Source organism: Anomalospiza imberbis, chromosome 20, assembly GCF_031753505.1.
Source record: "Anomalospiza imberbis isolate Cuckoo-Finch-1a 21T00152 chromosome 20, ASM3175350v1, whole genome shotgun sequence".
Lineage (NCBI taxonomy): Eukaryota > Metazoa > Chordata > Aves > Passeriformes > Viduidae > Anomalospiza > Anomalospiza imberbis.
Window position 1 is genome coordinate 5236413 of NC_089700.1, and position 26196 is coordinate 5262608.

The 26196-nt window shown below is 49.1% G+C and overlaps 2 protein-coding genes and 1 long non-coding RNA gene across 5 annotated transcripts in view; 2 read left to right on the plus strand and 1 right to left on the minus strand.

The window, feature by feature from the left end:
- Positions 1 to 26196, plus strand: part of LOC137485672 (uncharacterized) — a 161039-nt gene that overhangs the window by 91904 nt on the left and 42939 nt on the right. The gene's annotated exons all lie outside the window — the stretch shown is intronic.
- Positions 6619 to 15520, minus strand: MDH2 (malate dehydrogenase 2). The gene is made up of 9 exons (XM_068210292.1): positions 15357 to 15520; positions 12877 to 13045; positions 12046 to 12129; positions 11047 to 11156; positions 10398 to 10523; positions 9685 to 9762; positions 8468 to 8567; positions 7883 to 8034; positions 6619 to 6921 (listed from the first exon to the last, which is right to left on the minus strand). Exons 1-9 carry the CDS (start codon positions 15414 to 15416, stop codon positions 6790 to 6792), a joined length of 1011 nt encoding a protein of 336 aa, XP_068066393.1. The 5' UTR covers positions 15417 to 15520; the 3' UTR covers positions 6619 to 6789.
- Positions 15576 to 26097, plus strand: STYXL1 (serine/threonine/tyrosine interacting like 1). Of its 3 annotated transcripts, none has more exons than XM_068210272.1 (9): positions 15576 to 15784; positions 16811 to 16872; positions 17341 to 17470; positions 17781 to 17837; positions 18738 to 18883; positions 20228 to 20373; positions 21340 to 21434; positions 23114 to 23223; positions 25330 to 26097. In XM_068210272.1, exons 1-9 carry the CDS (start codon positions 15682 to 15684, stop codon positions 25459 to 25461), a joined length of 981 nt encoding a protein of 326 aa, XP_068066373.1. In that variant the 5' UTR covers positions 15576 to 15681; the 3' UTR covers positions 25462 to 26097. The 3 variants fall into 3 exon arrangements, with proteins under 3 accessions (XP_068066373.1, XP_068066372.1, XP_068066374.1); XM_068210271.1 differs by having other exon boundaries at positions 15624 to 15784; positions 17341 to 17476; XM_068210273.1 differs by lacking the exon at positions 23114 to 23223 and having other exon boundaries at positions 15624 to 15784; positions 17341 to 17476.

Here is a 26196-nt window from a genome sequence, read left to right on the forward strand (position 1 = left end):
ATCCCATCCCATATTTCACCCTGAATTTCATCCCACCCTTTACCTCCTCACCATGATGCCCCCAGAGGTCCCCCAGTACCAGCCCAGTGTCCCCAGCCCTGCCCAGTTCCCAGCTGATTCTCCAGCACTGCCTGGGAGCGCCTGGAACACCCCCACCCTGGCAGCTGTGGGGGCTTTGGGATGGCTGGGGGTTGTGGTGATGCAGGAGGTGTCAGGTCCCCATTGGGGACACTCCCCAGTGCTGCAGCTCAGGTAACGAGTCCGTGTTAATGAGCCCATAATTAATTTTCATTTCCTTTGGTGATGCCAAGCACTCGCCCTCCTCAGCAGGCAGGAAATGGTGAAACCAGAGAAGGGGGAAAGCTCCCAAACCTCCCCTAAACCACCTCAAAACTGCCCAGTGTGGTCATGGCCAGGGTTTATCTTCCCAAAACACTCTGATTTCACCCCGGCTGCTCTGCCAGGGACATCAGATGCATCTGGCTGGGGGCACCCGGTCCCACCCCTGGCTCAGTTTCCCCTGCATTGTCTGAGCTCTGCATCCCCTGTGACCACAGTTCCCTCCTGAATCTGGCTGCAGCTTCCCAGGCAGAGCCCAACAAAAGCACCTGGCCATCACCCCATGGGGGATTTGGCCTCGGAGCAGGATTTGGGGAGGGAGTTTCTGCAGAGACAGGGATGGGGAGTCAGAGATGGGGTCTAAAGGGAGCTTTCCTAGGGGCAGCTAAGGCTGGAGAGGCCTGTCCTGGTGGGCATGTCCCCACAGCTGGTGGCAGCTGGGTGATGCTGTTTCCTGAGGGAGGACAGACCCAGGAACCAAAATGGGAACCAGCCCGAAATCCCTCCATCCCTCACCTTCCTCCTCATCCCTGTGCACAGGCTGAGGTGGCAGCAGCCATGGGGACAGGTCCAGCTGAGGGTTCACATGCCCAGATGCAAACAGGGTTGGAGGGCATGAGCATCCTCTTTCCACAAGGATTAAACAACAGTTTGGGGTTGTTTGCTACATATGCCGAGCAAAACCTGCATCCTGCATCCATTATCCATGTCAGGACTACAGAAACAAGTGGCCATGTGCTGGACCTGCATCTCTATTAAACTCCAGCCAAGCCATGGGGCTGGATTTGGGAGGTACAGCCCCTGGAGCACAGCCAGGGCCACTGCTGCCTCCCCCTGCCGTGTTCCCCCCAGGGCTGACAGCAGATGTCACCTCCAAGGAGGAGGTGACACCTCCTGCACGGTCAGGACTATTCCTGGTTTAATGCTGGAGGGGAAAATCAGCCCATGACAGGAAAGCCCAGCATCGCCAGGGTGAGCCCATGCCCTTTGCAGCACCGTTATCTTCCCAACGCCCCGCGGCGTCCGCAGCGCTGAATAATGCATCAGGTCCTGGGAAACAAAGAAATGAGGGATGAAAAAGCAGCACAGGGAGACCCTGGCACAGCAAGGACAGAAGCCCCATGGAGCTTCCTGGTTTTGGCCAGGAGCCAGGGCTTTGTAGCAGGACCACTGCAGGGTTTGACCAGTAGCCCGGGAGAACAGCTGTGGGAGATGGAGCATAGCCCAGCCCAGGGTGCAGGACCCCTGGCACGGGCAGCAAACACAGCCAGAACCACACCTGGAATGGGATGGAGAGAGGCAATAGCCAGCCAGGTGGGAAAAATTCAAGAAAAGCAGGAAGAAAAAGCTGTCGGGCAGGCGGGCAGGGTGAAGCCATGAGGGCAGCGAGGAGTGATCTGATGGAGAACAAAAGGGGAGAGGTGGAAGAAGCAGAAGGGTCGGTAATTGCAGGCAAACAGGCAGAGCCAGCCACGGCTGGGGGGAGAGGAGGGGAATCATCACTTGAAAGAAACCGAGGATTTAGGAAAGAGGAGAAAGAAAAGGTGATAAATAATTAAAGGAGATCAAACGAGGCAGGCAGCAGAACAGGCCTAATTGCAAGGATTTGCGCTGAGGTTCGACATCTCCAGCAGCCTCCTCCTGACGCAGGAGAACGGGCGGCCGGGAGTGGCGGTGCCGTGCGGGAGCGTGCTGCCGGCACGGCACAGGCAGGAGCCCCTGATCAAAGCCTGCCGCTGGCTTTCATGGTGCTCAACAACCTCGACGAGGCGGGGAGGGGGAAGAAAATACCCGAAAATGGGGAGGGAAAGCGAAGGTATGAAGGGGAAGGGGCTGGGGGCACGGCGATCCCGTGAGAGCCCAGGATAGGATGGGGACACAGGGACGGCCCCACACGTGCCCAGGGTGACCTTGGGCCGTTCGATCCTGGCCCGGCGGCTGGAGGCTCCCATCGATTCGGGCTTGACCGTGCGGCCGCGTGGCCCAGCTCAGTGCTGGGGTGGGTTTGCTGGGTTTCCTGCTTCCTCAGGGCTCCCTAACCCTCCTAGTCCTTGGCAGGGGTTTTTCTTCCCTGTGGATTTATCGCGTCACTCTTTGAAGGCCTGGGAATTGTTCTGTACCCGTGCCGTGCTGCAGCAAGGGGATGTCCACCTCCTGTGCCCACCTCCCTCAGCTCATCCAGGAGCTCCTGCCTGCTGCTTTCCTTGGCACATCCTTACTCAGAGGTAACAAGTCCAGGAGCAAAGAACACAATCCAGAGTTGCCCTTCCAGCCTGGAAGTACCTCTGAGCACTCATTCATCACCAGAGCCACCCTTTGCTTTTACAAACCCAAAGGGCAAACCCTCCCAGAACATCACCCAGTATGGGAGAAGCAGAGACCTGCCACTGTCCCGGAGTCCCCAGCTTGCATCCTGCCCCACAGTCTCATCTGTGACCACATCCACTGTCCCAGTGTCCCCACAGAGTCCCTGCAGGCAGCAGGTGCCAGGGACGGGCAGTCTGGTGGCAGAGCTCAGCTTGAGCGTGCTAACCTCTCCTAACAGGCAATCAAATCCCTGCCCCGGCAGGACTCCCTGCATATTAATTGCACTGCGTTATCCAGCCATCTGTTCCTGCAGCCAGGAAAAGAGCAGTCCCTTTGGTCTCCTTTATTAACAGGTTTCCCTGTAAATGCAAACAAACCCTCCCGCCTCAGCGCCGCTCTCCAGCTCTGCTTTGAGGCACCCAGGAGGGAAGTGGGAGCTCTCAGGCATTGCAGTAAATTAAGAGCAGGGAATGCAAAGGTGGTGATTTCACACTGCCTGTGGCCAGGCGGGAGAGCCAGGGGAGGAGGAGAGCTCTGTGCAAAGCCAAATCCGCAGCTCAGATGGTTTGTGATGCTCTTGCTCATGTTAAAACCCTTTGCCCTTGCCCCGTGAGGAAAGGGGGAAGCTGAGCTGGCTGTGGGGGAGATCTGCCTGCGCTCCCAGCTACACCCAACCATCCTCGGGGTGTATTTCCACCTCTCCTTTCCCCATTCCTGGGCAGAGGATGCGCTGTCTGCTCTGAACTGCCAGCCCCTGTAATGTGAGGCTGAGTACCGGGTACCCCAGGGTTGGTGGTGCACATGCTGGGCTGCCCAGGGGAGGAAAAGGGCAGCAACATCTCTATCCTGGCAGCTTTTGTGGGGAGAAATCACTGGAGATTGTGCATTTTGGAGATGGGCTCCTGAGAGAGGGCAATAGTTACCTGGCACCTTTCTGAAGTACCTCCAGCCCCTTCAGTCCTTCCAGTCTTGCTCTTTTGCTGGAGCTGGGAAGTCAGCCAGCTTTGGCAAGGCAGAGGCTGCACTAAACTGTTGTTCTTTCTTCTGCTTCTCCTAAATATCACTGAAATGCCATGGATGTCCTCAGGCTCAGCCACGCCTGCTGCAGCTGTACCAGCCTTAGCCCAAGGAAAGTGGCTGCTGGCAGCTCTCAGCACCCAGAGCCCCCCGGGGGGAGCTGGGGCTCAGGGTGGGAGGTCTGTACCCCCACACCAAAGCACCGGCCCTTGCACTGAGCCAGGAAGGAAAAACAGATTTCCCAGGAATAACAGACACAGATCTGCCAGCCAGCTCCTGTGGTCATCCCACCTGAAGCCCCCCAGGACAACGATGATCAGGATGAGGCCTGAGTTACACCATTCAGCATTTGCTTTTCTCCTTGTTCTATCCTTTCCTGCATTTAACATGCTGCTGCAGCAGGACAGGAGCAGCAGGTGGGCTCGAGTGACCTGACATATGGCCATCTGGAGAATCTTTATTTATTACTCTTCACACACATCTCCTCTGTCTCTTGACATCTGTGCTCCGGTGTGGGGCTGGGCTGCCCGAGGAGGTGGCGGCTCCATGTGCAGAAATGATGCTGCAGGGGAAGAAGTGCTTAGAGACCATCAAGGAAAAAGTCTGCTCAGTAAAAAAGATGAAACCCAAGAGACCTGCACAGGGCAGGTTTTTCACCTCCTCCAGACCTGGTCACTCCCCTCCACAGGAGGTTAACACAAAGGCTGCCAGCACTGGAACGAGTGCTGTGACTCAGCAGGGCAGCCCCGCTGCAGAACTTAGAGGAGAGAGGTTGAAGGCCTCATGTCTCAGAGCCACAGCACCAGGAAACAGCTTCCAGGACAGAGTGTTGGCTTATCTGGGTACACCCAGCTGATTCCTACTCCTCCCAGAGAGGGATACGCCCCAGGATCCCTTCCTCCTCCAGGGAACCTGCTCAGAGAGAAGGGGTGGGATGACCCACACCTTTACAAACCATCTCCAGTATCCAGAGGGATTGTTACTCACCACAGCACTGCTCAGCCACAGGGACAGCACAGTGACTGAGCAGGGAACACTGACACAAGCCCGTTTCTCACCTTTAGCCAGTGTCCTTCTGGCCTCTGACTTCATGGCAGAAAGCTCACAAAAGGGTGTCCCCTCTCCTTTCCAAAAAGGGAGCAGATTTCCAGCACAGGGAATAGCTGCAACTCCAAAAATGCAGCATGGGACTGGGGAGAAGAAACAACCCCAAAATCCAAACAGTGCAGGGACTTTGTTAACATTCAGGAGATTCGAAGGAGACCTTGGAGAACCTAAAAGTCAGCAGGTGCTGAGACATAATCCTCTTCCACCTCAGCTCCATTTGCCCATGCTGCCCCCGAGTCCCTACTGGTACAAACACAGCTTTCTGCTTGTCCATGCAATTCCCCCAGACTTTGCTGGGTTTGGACTGCTGACACAAGAAAAGATTGAATAACCTAAGCCACACGATGAACCTCAAGTTCTGAAAAGTCTCCAATGCTCAGAAATCTGCTTTATCTGCTGTATTAAAAATAGCAGGACTGGAACAATCGTGTGCTCCCTGTCCTGCTGGTTGCAAGGCAAGGCTTTCCCTGCAGTCTCGTGGAGCAGTGGCCCTGGACCACCTGGGCACCCAGACTGGACACACACCTCTACAGGTGCACACACACTGCTTTTAACACTCTGTGCTGCCTATTTCAGGTTTGAAATTGCTGACAGGCCTGCAAGACCCCTACACCCAGTTAGAAGTCTGCCACATGCTTCCCATTTATTGTTTGGAACATTCTCTGCCACATTTACCAGGTCTGGCCTGTCACTCCTCAGTGTCCTCCAGTTCCGACATCCTCCCCTGCCCCCCTCCAACACAATCTTTAATTCTATTAATACCACCTAATAATTACTTTGTTCCAAGCCTGCTGAGTAATGACTGCCAACGCTTCTATTTCATTACTATTCCTGTAAAGAAACCAAGCTTTTAACATGCTGGATTTCTGCAGAGGAGTGACAAGGTCTGTGCTTGCTGTCCTCCTTGCCCACATCTTCCACAGGGCAGGAAAAGAACCAGGCACTCTACTCTCCATGCATCTACAACAGTCACAACTGTGTGATCTGGTACAGAATGATGAACTAATTAAAATCAAAAAAATTAAACCCAGTTAAGAGAGCTCAAAAAAAAAAATACACTAGAGGAAGATAAAAGACAGTGATCAAAAAGTATCTATGACTTTTAGGTATCTTGTAAGCAACTACCCCATATTCTCTGGCTCAAACCAACATTCACCTCAGTTCTTCCAGAGGTGCTGGGCTTTGGCTTTTCCTTCACTCATCAAAATAAAGTCTGTTCAACTTAGAATTCAACCTACACGGATGAGAGCAATTCAAAGCAACAGCGTAAGCAGCGCAGAGCACGGAGGAAGCGTGAATTAATAGCTTCCTTCATTAAAGCTTACCTTCAAAGAAGTCAGCAACAGAACTTGTCATCACCATCTTCTTGCAGACATTTATTTTTATATTCACAAGAGGATGAATGTAAGGGAAATTTATGGAGATGCTAAATCAAGGCTTTTGTTCCTAACTAGAAAGAAGTGGCTCTCAGCAGTTTAATTATTGTCTTAGTGCAGGACTGACGTTTCAAACGCTGTGCTCTTTCACTAACTCCTTTAAAATCAAATTACGTAAGAGATTAAGGTAACACAAGGTAACAGAGGTAATGCCACCTCCTGAAAAAACACCTTTTGGATCATTTCACTCAGTTTTCTCTTGTGCAGCCCCTATACCCATCTTGATCTGGTCACACCTGGTTCCCAGTGGCTGTGCTGAACAAGGAGCCCAAACCCAGGCAGCAGCAGAGTTGGGAGTGATCAGTTCCCCCCCTTTCCAAGGCTGTTTCATCCCTGCTGAAACCAATGCCCTCTTGGAGACCTACAGCCTCCACCTTGCAAAGGACAAGCACATCAGGACAACTCCACATAGTACACTGAAAAAATGAGGCTGTTTTATTGATGATTAGACTCTGCACTGGCAACAAGCATCAAGCTAATACAGACAGACTTCAACCAAAGCATGAGCTTTGAATCAGAAGTCGAAAAGTGACATGATGCCTTAATAAATTAAGGAAGTTAATTCCTCTCCGTTGTCAAGTCTTCACTTGAAGTTCTTTGCGAATTCCTCTCCTTTCTTAATAGAACCCTTCAGCTCAGACATGGCTGCAGCAACCATCTTCTCTTCAAAGGGGGAGAGCTTGCCAAGGCCTAGGTTCTTCTCAATTCCTTTTTTCTGAGGGAAAGAGGATTTAAGGATTAACCATTCATTGAATGACCTAAAGAGTAGCTTAACAGCTCTGACTAATTATTATCCAGTTCAGACAGAGACCCAGCCTGGCACCTGTGTCATCTCTAGTCTGCCAACCCTGTGCGTCCTGGAAAGAAGCCTCTTACTATCTGTGACAACTTCTAGAGCCCTGACAAACTTCTCATTCACTGTTCACATGTGTGAAACCAGAAGCCAACCCAGCAGCTCCTTCAAGAGGAGACTGACACCAACTGATCCTTCCTAACTCCACACCCGCCATCTGGCAAGAGGATCTCCTCTGGTGAATGCCCTCTGCTTGCCATCTCAAACTGCCTCAGAGTGGCACTCCCAGGTGTTCAAGATGTCTACATTCCCCCTTAATATCCCCCTGCTTCCATCCCCTCACCAGCCTGCCCCTAAGACAGCAAACACCACCCTTTGCATCCCAGCAGCCATGACAGGGCTGCAGCATCAGTTTTCCACTCCCCCAGGGTATGGGTGACAAAAGGAACACTGCTTTCAGAGTTCAGCAGAGGTCCTGAAAACAAGCTATTAATCCTAATCCATGCTGCAGCTCCCCATGTGCCTCAGTTTCTGAGGATTTGCTTGTAGCAGATCAAGCTGAGGAGACAGGATTGCTGACTCTGTTTAATCATATGAAAGCCCAGAGTAAACAGGCCTGACTTGAGGCAAATGTGACCTCTTAAGCCAAGTCTGAACCTCTGGTTACTCAGTGACCTGCAGTCTAAGAGCAGATAAAAGCAGCAGCATCCTTGTCAAGCTGAGCTATGTGCCTAAGTACCACACCCAAATACTGCAGACTCTTAAAGGCACACTCAGCTGCTAACTCCAGCAATAGCAGGCACTCAGCTAAACTGAAACCACTGAGTAAAACCCACGTGACACAACCAGTAGCTGCTGTTTATAAGGCTGTATAAGTACATACCCCCAGTTGCAGAGGTGTAGAGAAGTATGGGACCTCTGTCACGTCTGATCGAACAAAGGCACATTCAACAACCCCCTGCTTTCCACTCATGGCATCCAACAGGGAGAACACAAATCGAGCACCAGCATAGGCCATAGACAAGGTGGCAGATCCTGCAAGAGTTAAACCACTTTCAGAACAGATCACATTGAAATTTGATACTTCCTTTAGCATCAAAGGTTTCCATACCAGTGTGTTGTCAGAGCAGTAACAATGCAGTGTCATTGACTTCAACCTCATGGCCGGTTAGATAAAGCAGCAGCTTTTGGCCAGCTACACGTATTTAATTGACCAGATTTATAAAAGAAACAGCTTAATTTGACAGAGAAGATTCTTTTAAAGCCATAGGAGGTGTGGGATCAGATAATATTTAGTCTTACATACTGAGCTGTTTCTAGTAGCACAGCCCAGGCAGCAGCTGACAGAGGAGAGCAGTGAGATTGACAACCAGCAGTTCATAGCCTGTAAATAAGATTAAACTGCAGAGGAGTGCAGCCCTACAGACAGTCAACAAGAATTACTTGGGAGCTTTACTCAAGAACCCACCTGCTCCTGCTTTAGCTTGGACAACTTCAGTCCCAGCTTCTTGAATTCTTGCTGTAAGCTTCTCCAGCTGATCCTGAGGAAACTCCACTTTTGGTGTGCACTGCACCGGAAAAAAGAATTTAATACCAATACCAGAACCCCTTCAGATTCAGCATAAAGCACACAATATTTTTTGTACCACTGCAGTTGTTACCAACAGTTCTCAACTGGGCAAAATGGGTTTCCCCAGCTCACAGCTTGTGTGACACTGACCAATGACCAAAGTCATCAGAGCTGGGGTTACTGCATGGCTGGGAACAGGAACCCAGCCATGCCCAGCTTCCTCAGGGACAAACCACAGCTTCACAGCCAAACCAGGGCTTGCCATGGCTCCTCACTACTGTGTAGTCCTGTACACTACAGATACCCTCCGGGCTTTAGGAATTTCAGAAAGTCATCTTGTAATTGGGTCACCGTGGCATTATGGAAGCCGAGCCTTATGAAAGATCCAGTTTCCAGCAGTATTCAGGAAATCACTGAACCTTTAGATACAGCTACACCAGTAGCTTAAGCACAGTTGTGTCTGTCCCAAAGGACTGTTTAACTAAAGCACCACTCTGCATTCAGCTGCTCCAAAGCCCTTGCTCTTATTCCCAAGAAAATCCTTCTGTAAAGGATACTTTATTCCCCACTTAGGGCACAGCTTTTCTCCCTTTGTTACAGAGTGCTCCTTGGCCACATCCCAGCATCTCCCCATGAGACTGCACCTGCTTTAGAACTGCATTTCGGCCTGGCTGAAGGGCCAGACTGCCAGTCATGGCTGGAACAGGCCTCCCTGCACAGCCTGAGCTGTGCCTTTCAATGCTTGAGCCTCAAGTGGGGTTTCCAGTCCATCATGGCAAAATCAATTCAATTTTTCTGCTGAAGCCAGGTATTCCTGTCATGAGATACCTGTCACAAACAGTGCCAGGACACCTAAACACCCACACTACCCGTCAGTAGTTCTTATCCCAAACTCCTTTAGAGGAAAGCTGGAATTACTGCCCAGAGGGTTTCAGATTTAGATTGTTGCCTTCCACCCCATCCTGCACCCCATCCCAGAAGGAAAGCAGCCATGAGAGCAGGGAAGACTCTCTGTGCTCTATCCTAGTACATTTCCTGCCATCACAAAGGCACTTGATATCAACCCTAACATGCTGATGAGTGTGCTGCCACACACACCTGTCACCCTGACTCACCTGAGAGATCAGAGGGATGATGGTCTTCCCAGCATGGCCACCAATAACCGGAACAGTTACTCGAGCTGGATCCAAACCCTAAAGGAAACATGAAACTTTCCAGCTTCTGAAGCACATGAACAAGAAAAACAAGTGACTTCACTCTCTGCCCTGGATATCAGAACACACAGGGCAGGAGTTCCAGAGGCAGCTGCACTCCAGGGACAAAGCCACATCTACAGAGCGGAACTCTGGGTTACTCTGATCACTTCATACAGTGACAGGATATTATTACTGCAGGGTTGGATAAAGAGCAACACAACATAAACACCACCAGGGCTATTAAGAGCAGTAACCTGTTACAGCTCCTGATACTTTGCAGAGTATCCTGTGACACACCGCACAGTTTGACTTGCAAACACACCACAACTCAACCCTCTCCTCTGGTTGCAAGGCAGGGTTGGGAATGCCAAAGGAATTAAGGCCAACACGCAGCTCACTTGCAGGACACAGCTATGAAAAGGAAAGGTCAAAGTCTCTTGAACCACATTTTGCAAGAAACCTTATCTTCAGGCTCCTCTAAATAAGGGAGACAGGGAATCATTGCTTTGCCTCTAGCTGCACAGATATCTGAACTCCTTTGGCTCTCTGCAGTGATTTTGGAAGCACTTCTTTATAGCTCTGATGATCAAAGCAGGCAGTATCCCTCCCCCTGCACGTTAACCATGACCTGCCTTTAGTTCAGCCACAAAAGTATTCGCTCTGACGATGTCCAGTGTTGTAACACCAAAGATTTTGTTGGGATTATACACACCGTGCTTCTTGAAGACTTCTGAAGTTATTGGGATGGTTGAATTTACCTACAAGCAAGAAGAAGCAAGCACTGATTAAAAGCAGTTTAATAATGAAGACAATTCATGAACTTAACAGGCCAATTAACAACCTGAACTATACTTACAATTTGGAATCAACTGTAGCCAATTACCTTAATGTCTAAATTGAAGAGCAATTTACAGTCAGGCAGGAATAAAAATCATTAATTTTAAATAACCATTAAGACAATAAATTTGTTCATTTCCATTACAAAGGCTCCTCCCTTAGTGAGCTAAGGTTTTTATCCCAGCTAATACACCAGCTTGCATTATAACCAGTCACACAGACTTGGAGATATTAAGCACTTTTACATCCAAGTTTTCTCTGAATTAAATACAGGCAAGAAAAATGGGTTAGTAGAACCAGGCTTTTCTGCAAATACACTGCAGACTTTAAAGATACTGGTCAAAAATAGTAAGAATTTGGATTACTCTAGTATTTGGTATACTCTAGTATCTGAATTTGGTGAGGTTTTTCCTCTACATTCCAAGGTCTTCAGAAAACACTTACTGGGTTAGAAATAATACAGATCATGGCTTCTGGACAGTGCTTTGCACAGGCAGTTGTCAAAGAGGCAACAATGCTGGCATTGGTGTTGAACAGGTCGTCACGAGTCATACCTAAAACACAGCAAAATCCAATCAAAATCCAATATTCTGCTCTGCACAGACACACATCAGCTTCTGGTTTCACAGATTAAGAACAAATTCTCCACTTGCAGTAATGAATTGGCTCCACAGGTAACTCCTCTCACCAATAAAGAGATCAGCCCTTTCCAGGAGCAACCAGCCCAACTGTCCATTTCAGAACCCACTTCACTGAGGCTGCATGAAGAACACTGCGACCACACAACCCATACCAGTGGTGCTCAGAGCAGCAAGATGAATTCTCCTCCCTCTTTTAAGTCACTTCCACAACTACAGTTTAAATGACAACTGCTGTGTGCAAAATATTGCTGGTTGTGTAAATGCCATCCCACATTTCTATTGCAGCAACTACTTTAACCATGAAAAATGAAGATTTAGGAAGAGCTAGGCATTAAAGCCTAGAATTTTGTTATGTCCCTAATAGGATATTGGAAAACAGAGTGGAAATGGAGCAGTCAGTAACATTCTAGGAAGGCTTAACAGCATTTATTTGGAGATGCCCCAAGAAGTTGCTGTACAACTGACACAAAAGAAAATGGGTTATTTCTCTTCTGCTGAGAAATGAAACAAAGAACCAGCTTTTATTCCTTGAGCATTGATCTAGGACAAGAAACACTAAGGGAGGTCTAGAATCACTTGGATGAAAAGCCTTTGCAGCTCAGGCCTGAGTGGGAACTCCAGAAATCAGTTTAGCCCAGAAGGGACAGTGCAAGAGAGGCTGAATGAGCTGCCTGATACCACAAGGAGCTCTGGGGCAGGGGCATGAACAGACCACTTACACCCCAACAGACACAGCTCTGAGCAGCAGAACTGCAGAGATGCACTTCAGAACAGACCTGGGGCTTTCCAACAAAGAACCTACCTGGTTTTCTTGGGACTCCTGCTGGAATAACAACAACATCACAGCCCTTCAGACATTCTGGCAACTGCTCAGGTCCCATGAAGCCTGAAATGGAAGACATTCAGGCATTAGGTTTTTGACAGTTATTAAATAGCTGACACTTTGAAGTATAAAATCATGCCCAGAGGCATACAAGTATTTTTTAAAAAATTAACCTCCAATTTAGACGTAATGTTGAAAAGCAAAGGAACACAATTATGGATGGATACCATTTGATGTTTTATCCTTGTTTAAAAAATTACAGAACGAGAGTGGGGAGAATCTCACATTCACCTGTTTCCAAACTCTTAGTTCCTCCTGCTATGTGTATTTACTCTCCAAAAGCCTTGGCACTAGAGTCAGTGCTCCCAAAGAACTGCTGACTGGCACATTCATGTAAAATGTCACCTTTTGGTGATCTTCAGATAAAAGAAAGATGAGCAGATTAAGGTTTGATTTCATCAGAATCTAAGAGAAAAGAAGCACATGGAATTCATGTGGACACCCAGGGAGTGTTAAACCTAGTAAAACTTTTAAATTCAGCACTCTGAGATAATTTCACCGAATGTTTCCTGCCAGATGTCACAAATTTCCCTTCAACAATGCAACCACAGCCCTTATTTATCTCCATACACGTCAATCTAATCAGCTAAACCTTAATTAATCATTCACTGCTTGAGGAAAAAGCTACTTAAATTGATACTAGGCTTCAGGATCAGTGGATGAAGCTTTCCCCTACAAGCAATGGGCATTCAGGGGCAGAGCCACCCCTCTGGGAGGATCCCTTTGGAACTGAGGCCATTCCCAGGGTACCTTTGACATTGGCTTTGGTCTCGATGTGGCTGAGGTCGGCTGCCACGCCTGGAGTGTGAGCGATGTCGTAGAGGCTGAGCTTGCTCACCAGAGGGCTGTTCTTCAGCAGCAGGGACAGGGGCTGCCCAATGCCCCCCGAGGCCCCCAGCACTGCCACCTTGGCATTGTTCTGTGCAAAACAGACAACAAACACGTTGTAGAGCTGTTCTGGCAGTCACCCCCCCCAGCAGTGACCCTGGGGATTTCACCACTCTTTCTTTACTTTTAGTTCTGCTTCTCATTTTTTTACCAAGCACTGTGCAAACTCGATAGTCTGAGCCTACAGAAAATTACCCTCACAGCAGCCCCCCAGAGATCCTTCCGGTTTATTGGTAGGACAAGTTGGAGGAAATGGTTACCTGTGATTTGAAGCTCAAAAGGGAAGCAAGGCTAGGGCAAAGGAACACAAGGGATCACCCTTCTCCCAAGAGAAATGCCTGCCTGAGACTAATACCTGCCACTCTATGGGCCCAGGCCTGATTTAGAGTCAATCTGGTTTGTAGTTTTTCCAGTTTACGTTGCCAGTATCAAAAAATATGCCTTCCATTTTGGCAAATCAATACATTTAATGGACCACAAGAAATGTAATAACTGTTGCATATATGTGAAGAAAATGTTTACACCTGATATAAATCCAAAATAGCACCTGCAGATTGAGGGCTGAGAATATTAAGGGACAACACTTTCCAGCTTTGATCATGTGGTTGAGAATCAAGTAAAATCAACTGTGCTTGGTTGCCCCATGGTTCAGTTTTATCCTCACTCAGGTACTGACTGGCAGGGTGTAATTTCTCTCACAAATGCCTGCTTGCAAAGTGCTGCTCCACAAGAGGAAAGCTCCTTCCAGGGTCCAGAAAAACTCTAGAGTGCAACACTGCCAAAGTGATGGAGAACTACTGTGGAGATGTAACGAGCAATTACTGCTGAGAAAGCCATTCTTTATCACAATCTTACCAGATAAAAACCATAATACCTCCACGTCCCCTCATGAACAGCTTAATTACTGTGCTATGACAGGAAATAATCTACACAAGAACCAGACAAGATAAACCTCAGCCCAGTTTTCTTGCTATGGTGACAAATATAATTTTGCCTAAAACTCTATAAGAGGAAGCAAAGTCTGGCATGAGTCACTGCTGAGCCCCATCTGTGACCGAGCTGACACTGTGGGGTCAAAATCTCACTGCTAATGAATAGTTTCCATGAAAAGACTTCGACAAAGTTCTCCTCTACAATACATATTTGCAGCTGCAATAATCAGTCTTTGACATCACACCGGGTCTATTATCACTGGACAGAAGTCGGTCTCTACCCGTGCAGCCACAGCAGCAGTGGTCTGGAGCCAGCACAGTGGATTTTGGCACACGAAGGATTACTGCTAAACCAACCACCAGCTTTTGTTCTTAACACCTCCCGAACGCAGGGGCATTTTTGCAGTGGAAGGAGGAAGCAGCAAACCCATCACCCTCTGCACACCGTCAGAGAGAGGAAGTTCATACAGGATTATCACACTCGCAGCCTAGCTGCAGTACGGTGGGAGCTGCCGGGCCGAGACCCGCAGGGCCACGGCGTTGCCACCGGGCCCGGCCCGGCACACCCAGCACCGAGACCCCCGAGCCACGCTCCGCAACCTCCCCGCGCCCTCTCCCCGCCCGAGGCACCGGCACACGCTCCCAGCCCCGCTGCGAGGAGTTCTAGGCTACACCCGAGCCCTGCAGCCCCTCACTGCGGAGCTCCCGGGCTCCACAGTCCCCTCATGGAGGCCCCGGGCTCCTTCCCGGCCCCGCAGCCCCTCACCGAGGAGACTCAGGGTTCCACAGCCGAGGGGCACCGGGGCTGCTTCCCGGCCCCGCAGCCCCTCACCGAGGAGACTCAGGGTTCCACAGCCGAGGGGCACCGGGGCTGCTTCCCGGCCCCGCAGCCCCTCACCGAGGAGACTCAGGGTTCCACAGCCGAGGGGCACCGGGGCTGCTTCCCGACCCCGCAGCCCCTCACCGAGGAGACTCAGGGTTCCACAGCCGAGGGGCACCGGGGCTCCTTCCCGGCCCCGCAGCCCCTCACCGAGGAGACTCAGGGTTCCACAGCCGAGGGGCACCGGGGCTGCTTCCCGGCCCCGCAGCCCCTCACCGAGGAGACTCAGGGTTCCACAGCCGAGGGGCACCGGGGCTGCTTCCCGGCCCCGCAGCCCCTCACCGAGGGCCTGCGTTCCCCCCGAGCCCCGCAGCCCCGGAGGAGGATCTACGTCCAACGCCGGCCCTGCAGGCCCAGAACGGAGAACAACCAGACCTGCATCCCCGCCCTGCACCCCTTCACCGGGCAGCGCCTGTGCTCCACAGCCCCCTCACCGAGCAGCACCGGGGCTCCTCCCCGCCTTCCCCCCGAGCTCCGCAGCGGCCCCAGAACGGAGGAGGAAGCGCGGGGCCGGCTCGCGGGCGCTGTACCTGTGCGGAGGTGGCGATGCCGCGGCGCAGGGCGGTGGCGGTGCTGAGGCGGGACAGCATGGCGGGCACGGCGGGCACGGCGGCGCGAGCGGCGGCGGCGGCGCGAGCGGTGACTCCAACGACCTCCAGGGCCCGCGCGGCGCCTGCGCGGCCCCGCCCGCCGCTCTCGCGAGACTGCCGCCCGCGGCGGGAAGGGGGCGGGGGAAAGTCTCGCGAGACCCCGCCTGCGGTAACCTTGGAGACCGGCGGGCGTCGCTGCCTGCGGCCGGGCGGGGAGGGGGGAGCGTGGTGTCGCGATAGTCGGCGACAGCCGGGCGGATGGGGGATGGCGGGGGTGATGTTCTGCGAGCCCCGACACCTCTACAACATCATCAACCAGTACCGGTGGAGATCGCGGCTGACGGAGCCCAACTACCTGTGCCTGCTGGGTGAGGCCGCGGCACAGGCCTGTCCCTGCCTGCCCCTGTCCCTGTTCCTGCCTGCCGTTTCCCCAGCCTGCTTCTTCTGTCCCTGCCTGTCCCTGCTGCTGCCCTGCCTCTGCCTGTCCCAGTGCCTCCTCCCGCTTGGGCATGCCCCTCCCTGTCCCTACCTGTCTTTGCCCTGTCTGCTGCTTCCCCACCTGCTTCTTCTGCCCCTGCCTGCAGCCAGGCAATGTGCCCAGCCCGGGCAGATAGCCTGAGCCAACAGGGAAGAGCACACACATCACTTCTCGTCATTTCTGGGGCCTGGCACTAGGGACCTTCCTCCCATCCCATTTCAGGTGCTGTGAGCTGGTGCTGCTTTGGCTTTCCTCATGCTCAGCTCTCCCTGCTCTCATCAGTCCCATGGATACACACTCTCCCCTGCTGCTCCCAGAGGTTTAGAACTGGACTAGATTTCTCAACCACTACACAAAGATTCCTGATAACCACTTCCATTTTGCATACTGCCAATACCCCCAGAAGGGTGCCTGACATTGCAATGTCATTAAATGTTTTGGTGAGGGAGTTAGCCAGTTTGGGAATGGGGTTGGGGTCTTTCCAGTGCCCCTCTCCCCAGCTCTGGAGCAGCAGAGGCAGAGCTGCTGGGCAGGTCAGAGCAGGCACAGGGCAGAACACAGGACTGAGTCTGGCAATGCTGCAGGAGCACACTTGGGTCAGGACTAACACTGCTGGTTATCACTTGGTGTTACACACAGACTCACATCAACCCTGGACTTTGTTATACCCACACCAGAAGGCCTCAGTTTCTAAAAAAACAAATCACAGAATCATCAAAGTTGAAAAAGACCTTCAAGTTCATCCAGTCCAACAGCTGACCCTGCAACACTAAAACCACCCCTAAACCATATCCCCAAGTGCCACATTTCCACATCTCTTTCTCTGAGTGACACCTGAATTCCCACTGACAAAACACAAAGAGGATTCCACCTTTAAAAGCCAATTGCTGTGTCTTGGTGTTTGTTTTTTTTTCAGATGCCCGTTCTAAGTGTGAATTCGATGACAGCCACATTATTACAGCCCAAAGGATTGAACTGGTGAGGGGATTGCTGTTTGTGTGCACCATGCCCGGATTTAGCAGTTAGCAAGAAGCCCAAAGTGGTTTGAAACCCATGGGAAATGTCCCAGCCCCTGCCCTGCCTCGGCCGTGCCCCGCGGCCGCCACTGGGGGGATGTATTCTGTCACAAAGCAAAGGTGGCTCCAGCAGCCCGAAGGATTGGCACACAGGAGCTGAATATCAGGAAAAACATTGCACAAGATCTCACAGCGCAGCATTGCCTCACAAGGACAGCGCTGGCATCTGCACCGCTGCCGCTGGTGGAGCAATCAGATGGATTTGCATCATTCCTGACTCCTAACCGGGGCTGGCAGTGCCGTGTCCACCCACACGTACTAACCCAACACGTAGCTAGAGAGTTGTAACTTGCAAGATGTCAGGAGTGTTGATGCCACCAGAGAAGAGAGGAGCCGGGCTCCTGATGGAATTGCTCTGTGATTTTGGTAGAGTCCTGCGGGGGAGTATGTGATCCCGAATCCCAAGGAGCTGGGCTACGTCAGATTCTGTGTGGTGTATGACAATGACACTGGCTTTTTGGGTTCCACTGACTATCAGGAGGAGGAGGAGGAAGAAACAGGTACGTGTGACCCATGTCAGTCACTGCTGGATAGAGATTCTTCCCATTCCTCATTTAATTTTATGAGCTTGTTGGAAGAGATGTAAATGTTCCCAGTTTGATGTGAAAAACTGTGCTCTGCCTCTGTTGTTTCACTGTGTTGTGTATGTTCTCAGGCTTCAAAAATCCAGGTTTTATTTCAAAGCATCCTGGCAGCCCTGGTTTCCCATCTGTGGATGATCCTCTGAAGCTCCTTGTTGCATGTGGGGAATGGGTTCTTTTTTTTGCCACATTTCCCTGAGATTTGGCTTGTCCAATGATTGCCTTTCAGGGAGCAGCACTGCTTCAGAGACCAAAATCAGCAGCTCATATTCCATGTGTTCCCAGGGTGAGTACTTCCTTCTTTGAGGGTCACAAAAGGCTTTCACTTCATGATATTTAAAAAGATTTACCTTTAATGGAGGTGGTGATTTGATGGAGTTCACCAAGAAATGTGAAGTACTGGAAACTTTTCCATGGCATTGTTCAGTTTTCCTTGACCCATAGAAGTGTTTGGTTTTCACACATCCTTTGGCAAGGAGTTCTGCTGTGAGCAGAACCACTTCTGTTTGTTTGAGATTTACAAAGGCTACAGGAGTTTTAGCAAAGATTTACATCACTTTTTAAAGAAAAAATAGTGGAGGTGTAAGGGGAATGAATATAGCAAGCAGGTTCCTAAATGCTCAGTGGTGAGGCAGTAGAGGGAAGGTGTGAAGAATCAGAACTGGGTTTCTATTGTGCTGATCTGTTTCTAAAGCAGACATAGCTAGAGGGAAGCAGGATGGATTCCTTGGGAGGAGGAGGAGCAGCCATCTCACATAATCTGCTTCACTAAGGGGAGTGTTTAAAACATTTGTGAAGAATTTAATTAAGACACTTCCTTTTTTCCCCTGTTTGCCTAAAGCAGACTAAAGAAAAGGGCCTCCATAAAACTAAGATTATTAAATTTGAATTAATAAAACTTCCCTATTATGAGAAGTTATTACAAGCATTTCCCAAAGAAAAATGGGGAGAGGAAAAGAAATCTGGTCCTAGAAAAGAAATCAGGAGAGGAATAAAAGATCAGGATGAGAGGGGAAAAGCAGCATCCCCTATAACTGACCTGCAGCAAAAAAATAAATAATAAGTCGAGCTTTTAACAGTTTTCTCCAGAGTATTAGATGGAATGAAAAGGGATTTGCTGTGGATGTCAGGGAGGGAGATGGAGACACTGAACCTGCCCAAGCAAATAGCTCTTTGATCTCTTTAGATGCTGGGGAAGGAGATGCCCTCCTCCATGCCAGAAACTTGGAGCAGTTCACCCGCCATCCCGTGCTCCTCCTGAAGGGAGGGTACAGGCGTTTTTCAGCTTGTTACCATTTCCTGAAGAGCCACAAGACATTGTGGATGCCTCAGGTGAGATGAGACTAATTTCCAAATAGATGACATTAATATTCAACTGCTGATGGCTGGTGAATTCAGGTCAGATGGTGTTGCAAACCTGGTATCACAGTAATTTCAGACAAAGGAATTAATTGGAGTTACTATGCTTGTTCTGAGTCTCACCACTGATTCTTTTACAGCCACACTTCTTCCTCTTCTATTGCCTGAAAGGAAGGTCATGGAAACAAACTGGGAATGTTCCCCTGATAACCCCAAAACTGGCCTATGGAGAGTACAGATAACTGAACAAACAGTAGCAAATGATGACAGAAAGCAGGCTGCTCTCTCACACGTGGTTATCTGGCATAGTACACAGCAAATGTTTTCAAACAGAAGTACAATTCCTACCAAGCACTGTGATCCATGTCTTTTCATCAGGAAGGGTCACAAGTGCCTTCTTTCAATAGGCACTGGAAGAAAACAGCCATCCACTCAAACACTGTGTCCTGATTGCTTGGTTTCACCTATAAACATCAATCTATTTGGTTTATGAGAAACAATTACCCTTTATTGCACATTTAGGACAGGCAGGGCAGGTTAAGAAGATGCTGGACAACAGAGCATTTCATTCCAAGGTGTATTTTGTTCACATTGTTCCCTTCTGGTTCCCAGGAAATAGCCCATGACACAGTGCTAACCTGTGGATGCTACAGCACAGGAGAGAAAATCAGAAAATCAGAAAATCGATTCACTTTGTGCTGCCCTGTGAAGGGTAATTCACTGCTGAGCTTCCCCCTCAGACTCAGCTGGACACAGGCACCTCCTTTCCTCTCAATTTCAGCTTTAAATTGTTAGACTCCTCCTTTGTGCTCCTGGAGCAGTATCCAAGGCACATCCCCTTAGGGATGTGAGGCACTGTTGCCTGCTTGTGTGTTTTCCTCCTCAGCCTCCACGCTGCCGACTCTGGATGCAGCTGCAGATTTGTGCTGTGCCACTCCAGGGCACCTGCAGCTCTGCAGGTGGCAGATGATTTCATTTAGCCTTGCAAACAGCAACCAGGGAGAACATCAAATGACTCTGTCGTGCTGCAGCCCCTCCAGACAAAGGAAAGAATGTATTCCACCTCCTGTTTAGTTGGGATTTGCTTCAAGTTAATGCCACAACAACAGCGAGGCTGTTAATTATTCTCAGTAAAACTAGCAAAGACTTCAAAATACAGCAAATCCAGGTGATTGAATGAATCATTACACTAAAATATGTCATGGGCAGCTGACTAAGTACCTGTTCAACTCTTCACATGACTTCTGTTTAAGAACTTATCGAGCTAATGGGAGCAAAGACACTCTCTAACCTGAGCCTGTGGTTTCTTTCCGGCAGGAACTAGACACCTTCCAGCCATACCCTGTAGAAATACTGCCTGCAAAGCTATATATGGGCAATTTCAAGCAGGGTAGTGACAAACAAATTCAGAAAGATCTGAGGATTAAAGCACTGGTCAACGTCTCTGAACAGCCTGTAACACTGTAAGTTAAACTGTTCAAGGATCACCCTCACCAGTGTCTATGATGTGAAAAAATGAGGTGACACAGAGTTTATTGGCAGAGGAGTCAGTGCCTGTGGCCTTCCAAGGAAACCTCTGTGCAGATTCCAGTGCCATTTCATGGTCAGTTTTCTAATTTCTGCTCCAGAGTTGGCACAACAGCAACACAGTCCTGCAGCCCTTGACCACTCCACAGGTGAATTGGGTAAGAGGAGGACTGGGAAGCCCTTGTTATTTCAAGTCTATCACATACCACCACTCTTCAGGAAAAACCTGTATCTCTAAATAGCTTTCAGAGCAAAATCTTACCAACACATCTGTAAAACCTGAGTCACCAATATGTCACATTTTTGGTCTTCCTTCCTTGCTGGAAATGCAATTTCACACAGTGAAAAATTCAGTGGCATTTCTGAAGGTGGTGACCCAAACAAAGTAAGAAATCCAGTTACCCACCCCAGGACATGTGCACCAGCAGACATTTCTCATGCCTTTGGCTCCAGAGGAATGTCTCTGCACTGTGGGTAATATTCCTGTGCCCTCTACATGATGTGCTTCCACATTTTGGAAATTCCTCACCAATTTTTTGCCCCATGAGTTCTGAGTCTGTGGAGGGATGAGATGCTGCTGTAGAAAACCACGTGAACTGGAGGGCTCCACAAAACAGCCAACACACTCTCTGTGAAAGCACATCTGCTTTCAGTTCATCTGTTTTCATTTGTCTCTCTGTAGGTCATCCATCTGTAGGTTAAGGCATCAATACTGATACCATTGAAATAGAAAATCAGTGATTAAACTGGTTCTGTGTTACAAACATCTCTGTGCCTCACCATAATAAATCCTTTATCACAATGATGACAATGATGATGATAAACTCACACGTGTAACAGCAAACAAAATGCTTGCCTCCTTGGCTTCTCTGCTCCATGTGGTCTGTGTGCTCTTTTTCCAGGTTTGCAGAAGAAGGTAAATCCCTCCATATATCTGTTCCCGATTCACTTGAAGCAGATCTTTTTTCTTCCTTCCCCACCATTTCTCATTTCATAGGTGAGTGGATCCTGATCTGGAATTCCTGAGCCCTTGCTTACTGTAGGATATTAGATGGGAGTGTCAGGAAGCCCATACAGGAGGGTAAGCAAGCCCACACCCCGATGGATACCAGAGCTGCCTCACTAACCAGCCTGATGGACAGAGAGGAGATTTTACAGGGCATCTGACTCTGATGTCCCTGCTCACTTTAAAGGATACCTCACACTTGTTTGTTAATCAAACAGGGAGCTTTCCAACCAATCTGAAAAGGCTTTGCAGCAGGGAATCTACCAGGGCTTCATAGTATTCCCTCTTACTCCTTTGCAAGAACCCTTTGACTCTCACCAACCCAAATCTTCAGCCACCAGAGCTTTATTTGAAGCAGAGTGTGACACACATTAGAGAACTCAGCACGAGGCATTGATAATCTTTGTGATTTGCAGTGCAGAGCCACTGTAGGGCCCAGGAAGACTTTCAGGTTGGACAGCATGAACCTGCCTTCCACTGATTACATCAGATAGGGCGGGAGAAAACACACTCTGCAGCTCAATGCCTGCAGCTCCATGCTGATGCTGTCCAACCATGTCGTTATCTTTTATTGTGCTTATCAAATCGATAACATCTGCCACAGACCAAGGCCCTGCTGAGCTGTGCTGAACAGAGCCAGTAGCAAAAGACCACCCTGTCCCCACAGAGCTTAATCCAAGTACAATATCAGACATGACAACTGCACACAAAGAAACAACATTTGAGGATATAATTTTGTAGTCCTGAACTGAATTTCATTATTTGGTGCACCTGAATGTTGACATTCAGTTACTTGCCTTTCATTGTGCCTCATGCTTTTTCCCAGTAGTATTTCAGAAGTTTCCTTCTGACATCACACATGGTTTGTGGCTGTTTCCAAACCGAACTGCAAGAGTCTATTAGGTGCACTTGTGGAAGTGTTCCACTGTTTACCTGATAGTGGAACTGTGTATTTGGCAGTGGAGAGCAGATTACTCAAACCAGAACACAAGACTCAAGCCCTCCACATGCTCCAAGAGGAGTGTGCATGTCCTCATGCCAGGTGTATTTTGGAGTGAGGCCAGTTCTACCCAGATCTTAGGATAGAAGTAGTATCTCACTATAGAAATGAGTTTTAAAATGCTGGCTTCGTGCTTGGGGAAAAAAGAACAAACAAAACATCTTGACAGCACTAAAAGAAAAGGTTTTGCTCTATGAATTCTGGAGTTCAGTTGCTAATATTTTAAAACCATCATTCCGTCTAGAGAGAGAGAGAAAAAGAATTAAAAAGTTATTAATTAAATATGCAACCTTCCAGGCAAAATAAAATTTCAATACCTTTAGACCTGTCTGGGAGAGTTTGTGATGCTGACCACAGCTGATAGGTCATGAAAGACCACTTCTCAGATCCCTGATGTGAAGGTGACACTGATGTGTAAGGAAGCATTGGCTGGTTGTTCTCATTGGTGCTGCTCTTCAAGGCCGTGTTTTAACTGTAGATTTTAAAGAAAGGCAAATGCTTACAGAAATGGGAGCTGGCAGTGCCCATCTGCTGCTGTCAGGGCTCCTGAGGGCTCCTGTCTCTCAGGCTGCAGCCCCCCTGTCAGCTGTCACCAAATTAGTGCTTGACTCTGCCACGGGAAGCTCCATTTCCCAGCTCACTGCTCTGTGATTGGCATTTCTTGCCTCAGATGCTCAGCTGGATGTGGGAGCAGTGCTGGTGTTCTCCAGCCTGGGGATCAGCCGCAGCAGCACAGCCACCATGGCCTATCTGATGCACTCCTGCCGCTTTTCCCTGCAGGTATGTCACTGCCACAGTCCCACTGAAACTGGCTCTGCACTTCATTTCTCTTTCTGAAGCCCCGTCACTGTGGTAATAAGACATTCTCTGTGATTTCATGCACAATATCCACCTGATGATGCAACTGATTATATGATTTGAGATTGCATCTTCTTTAGACCTTTAAGGAGGTGGATTAGGTGTGATTTTGGACCTGTGAGCCCTTACTCTAGAACTTGTGATATTTTTGTTTTCCCTACTTAACTAAAGGTCTAGCAAAGCAAAGCTGTGGATACAGAACATGGTATTTATCTTCTGGATTTGAGGGAAAGAGTGGAAGCTACTGCAATTAATCCTATCTCTTAATTCCATGGTGTTAGATAAATTTTGAACCCAGTGTTTGCAGGGCTCTCATTTACCATTGACTTCAGTACTGACTTCTTAAAAAATCCTTTTTTATTCCTCCAGAAGCAATCCCCTCCCATAGACACTCCTGTACAGAAATCTGCAATGGGATAATACTTGCCCAGGAGGGATGTACAGGTCAGATGGCCAGTACAGGCTATTCCATAGCTCTGAATAATGAAAGAAATTAATGAAGGATGGCTGGGGATGGCCTGGCTGTGCAAGAGCCTGGTGGCCTCTCCCCTGGTGCCAGGTCTTTCTCCCTTTGCATACAACACACAGGCAGCATCTCCTGGTACTTCCTAACAGGGCAGCTGACCAGCATCTCCTTAAAAACCTCACCCTTGTTTGGAAAGTTTGGGAGCTTGAAGGGATTGAGCCAAACTTCACTAAAGCTGTGTCTGTATCTGATAAGATGACTGATTTTGTGCAAACATGTCCAACATAAGAGGAAAGCTCTTTCCATGGCTGTGTGCCAGTGGGTAATTAGAGGCTGAGGGTGCCAGCAGGGCTCAGACAGGGTTCAGTCCCTGCACTAACAGGGATGTGATTGCTCCTGCAGGCTGATATCAGCCACTCACTCACTGAATCACAGAATGTGCTTCCAATGGCAGTGCAAAAGTCAAAGCCTGAGCCTTGCCATTCCTCTCAGTTGACATCAACCGGTTGGTCTCAGCATTTTACTAAATGCCAAAAAAAAAAAAGGAAAAAAAAAAAAAGAGAGAAAATATTGACAGGGCAGTGCTTTCCCACTGTTGGCTGGGCAAAGCTTTCCTGAGGGATTACCCTGGGAAAGAAACAAGTTTGTTTCTTGCAGACAAAAGCAGTGCAACAGATTCCCGTGTGATCCTCCAGCCAATCCAGGCAAAGATCTTTAAAAGCTTCCAAAAAGGCAAAAATAAGGCAGAGGTGGGATGTGCAGCCCCTGATTCTATTAGTAAGCAATATGTGAGTAGTTCTGTTGAGTCCAGGGGAACCAGAGACACCCACACTGTGAACCCAGAGGAGTAAATATTGGAATATCAGCCTCAGAGCCTCCAGAATCAGCAAGATTAGAAAAACAAACCAATGGAGCACTATCTGCTGACCTTTGGTCTTAATTCCCTTAAGCAACCCTCCAAGTGCAGGGGGCAAACTCTTTTACAAGCAGGAAGATGAGCACTGACAGGAAAACCCAGGGAGGGAGCTGCAGTAATGCTGGTGGATCTGCCCTGTGTGTGTCAGAGTTTCTTAGTGATTACTTGGAGCTAACAAATAATTAAGATGGCTGTAATTAATACAGTGGGTTAACTGCGAGGTCATAACTGCTCTGCCACATCAGATCACACCGATCCAAAAACATGATAACCTTCATTGCTTTATAACCTTTATGGCTGATACTTCACTGCTCTGCTCATCATCTGTGGGAGGAACAGCATTTTAGGGTAGAAAATCCAGGATTGCACTGCTCCATCAGAGTAGAATAACACTCAATAGTGAAAACAGCCTGAGCTGTCCTCCTGTCCAGGAGAGCAGAGCATGAAGGGGACAGGGTTCTCTCAGGTCCACATCTGGATCCAGCCTATCCCCACTTTGGTACCAAACTCCTCTCTGCAGGTTCCTGTCCAGCACAGGGAGCAAATACAAAGCTGTGTTGACTGAAGTGTAGCTGCCTTGTGAAAATGCCCAAGAGTCACTTTCTGTTCAATTCCTAACACTTCTTTTCTTTCCTTCTGTTTACAGAGAGCTTGGAAATACCTTCTGAAATGCAAAATGAACATGAGACCACACCGGGGCTTTGTGGAGCAGCTCTCAGCCTGGGAGACCCAAATCTATGGGTTCCCAGTCACAGATGTGTCTGAACCAAATTACTGACAGAGAACATCCCGTGGGGAAAGCCACATCCCTTCCCCTTTCTGGGGAGAAAGTTACTTGAATGCTGTGTGAAAAAATATTCAAATGTAATGGAAAAGCTTTCCTCTAGCTCCATGTCAGTTTGGGTCAAGATCTGGAGCTTGCTGGGGAACTCACCTGTGCTGGAGGAGGTGGAAGTTTGGGGAATGCAAGTCCTGCAGGATGTGGCCCATTAGACACAGCTCGAGTCTTTTGTAAGCAAAGGGGATTATAACCACAGCTGTGGGGCAGTCAGTAGGGTTATCTCTGTAAAGGTTTGTTGTCCATGGTCTGGAATAGTAAATTTAGAGTCTGACAGTGCCCACTTCCAGCCCGGAGAGGTGACAGCAGAATCTCCCTGTTTAGAAGTCCCTGTGCCCTGTGAGTGCCTTCTCAGCCAGCACGGCCTCTCACAGGCTCCCTGGCTGGATTGTTGACGAGCCCACCCTTCCCATTTGCTGCCTTCTAATCCTACAACCAAACCTCTGGGTAGAGGTGGTGCTTTTAAAGCCTCGGTGCTGTCACATGAAACCAGTACCTAATTCAGTACCGTCCTCTCTCTAACAGCACTCCGAATTCTATTCTTTGACCTCACAAAATAAAACACGACAGAAAACCCTCCCTGGCTTTGCAGCACTCTGTGTTCGGGATTTAGCGGTGGGTTTGGGTTTCTCATTCACGCAGCCAGGGCTGGGAATTCACCCCGAGAGCTGCCCG

Coding starts and splice junctions, on each gene's coding strand:
- MDH2 (XM_068210292.1), bottom strand. CDS start 15,416: ATGCTGTCCCGCCTCAGCACCGCCACCGCCCTGCGCCGCGGCATCGCC. Junction 11,157..12,045: donor AGGAGTCCCAAGAAAACCAG/GTAGGTTCTTTG, acceptor GCTGTGTTTTAG/GTATGACTCGTGACGACCTG. Junction 6,922..7,882: donor CTACACCTCTGCAACTGGGG/GTATGTACTTAT, acceptor TCTTTCCCTCAG/AAAAAAGGAATTGAGAAGAA.
- STYXL1 (XM_068210271.1), top strand. CDS start 15,682: ATGGCGGGGGTGATGTTCTGCGAGCCCCGACACCTCTACAACATCATC. Junction 17,838..18,737: donor ATATTCCATGTGTTCCCAGG/GTGAGTACTTCC, acceptor TGATCTCTTTAG/ATGCTGGGGAAGGAGATGCC. Junction 20,374..21,339: donor TCTGAACAGCCTGTAACACT/GTAAGTTAAACT, acceptor CTCTTTTTCCAG/GTTTGCAGAAGAAGGTAAAT.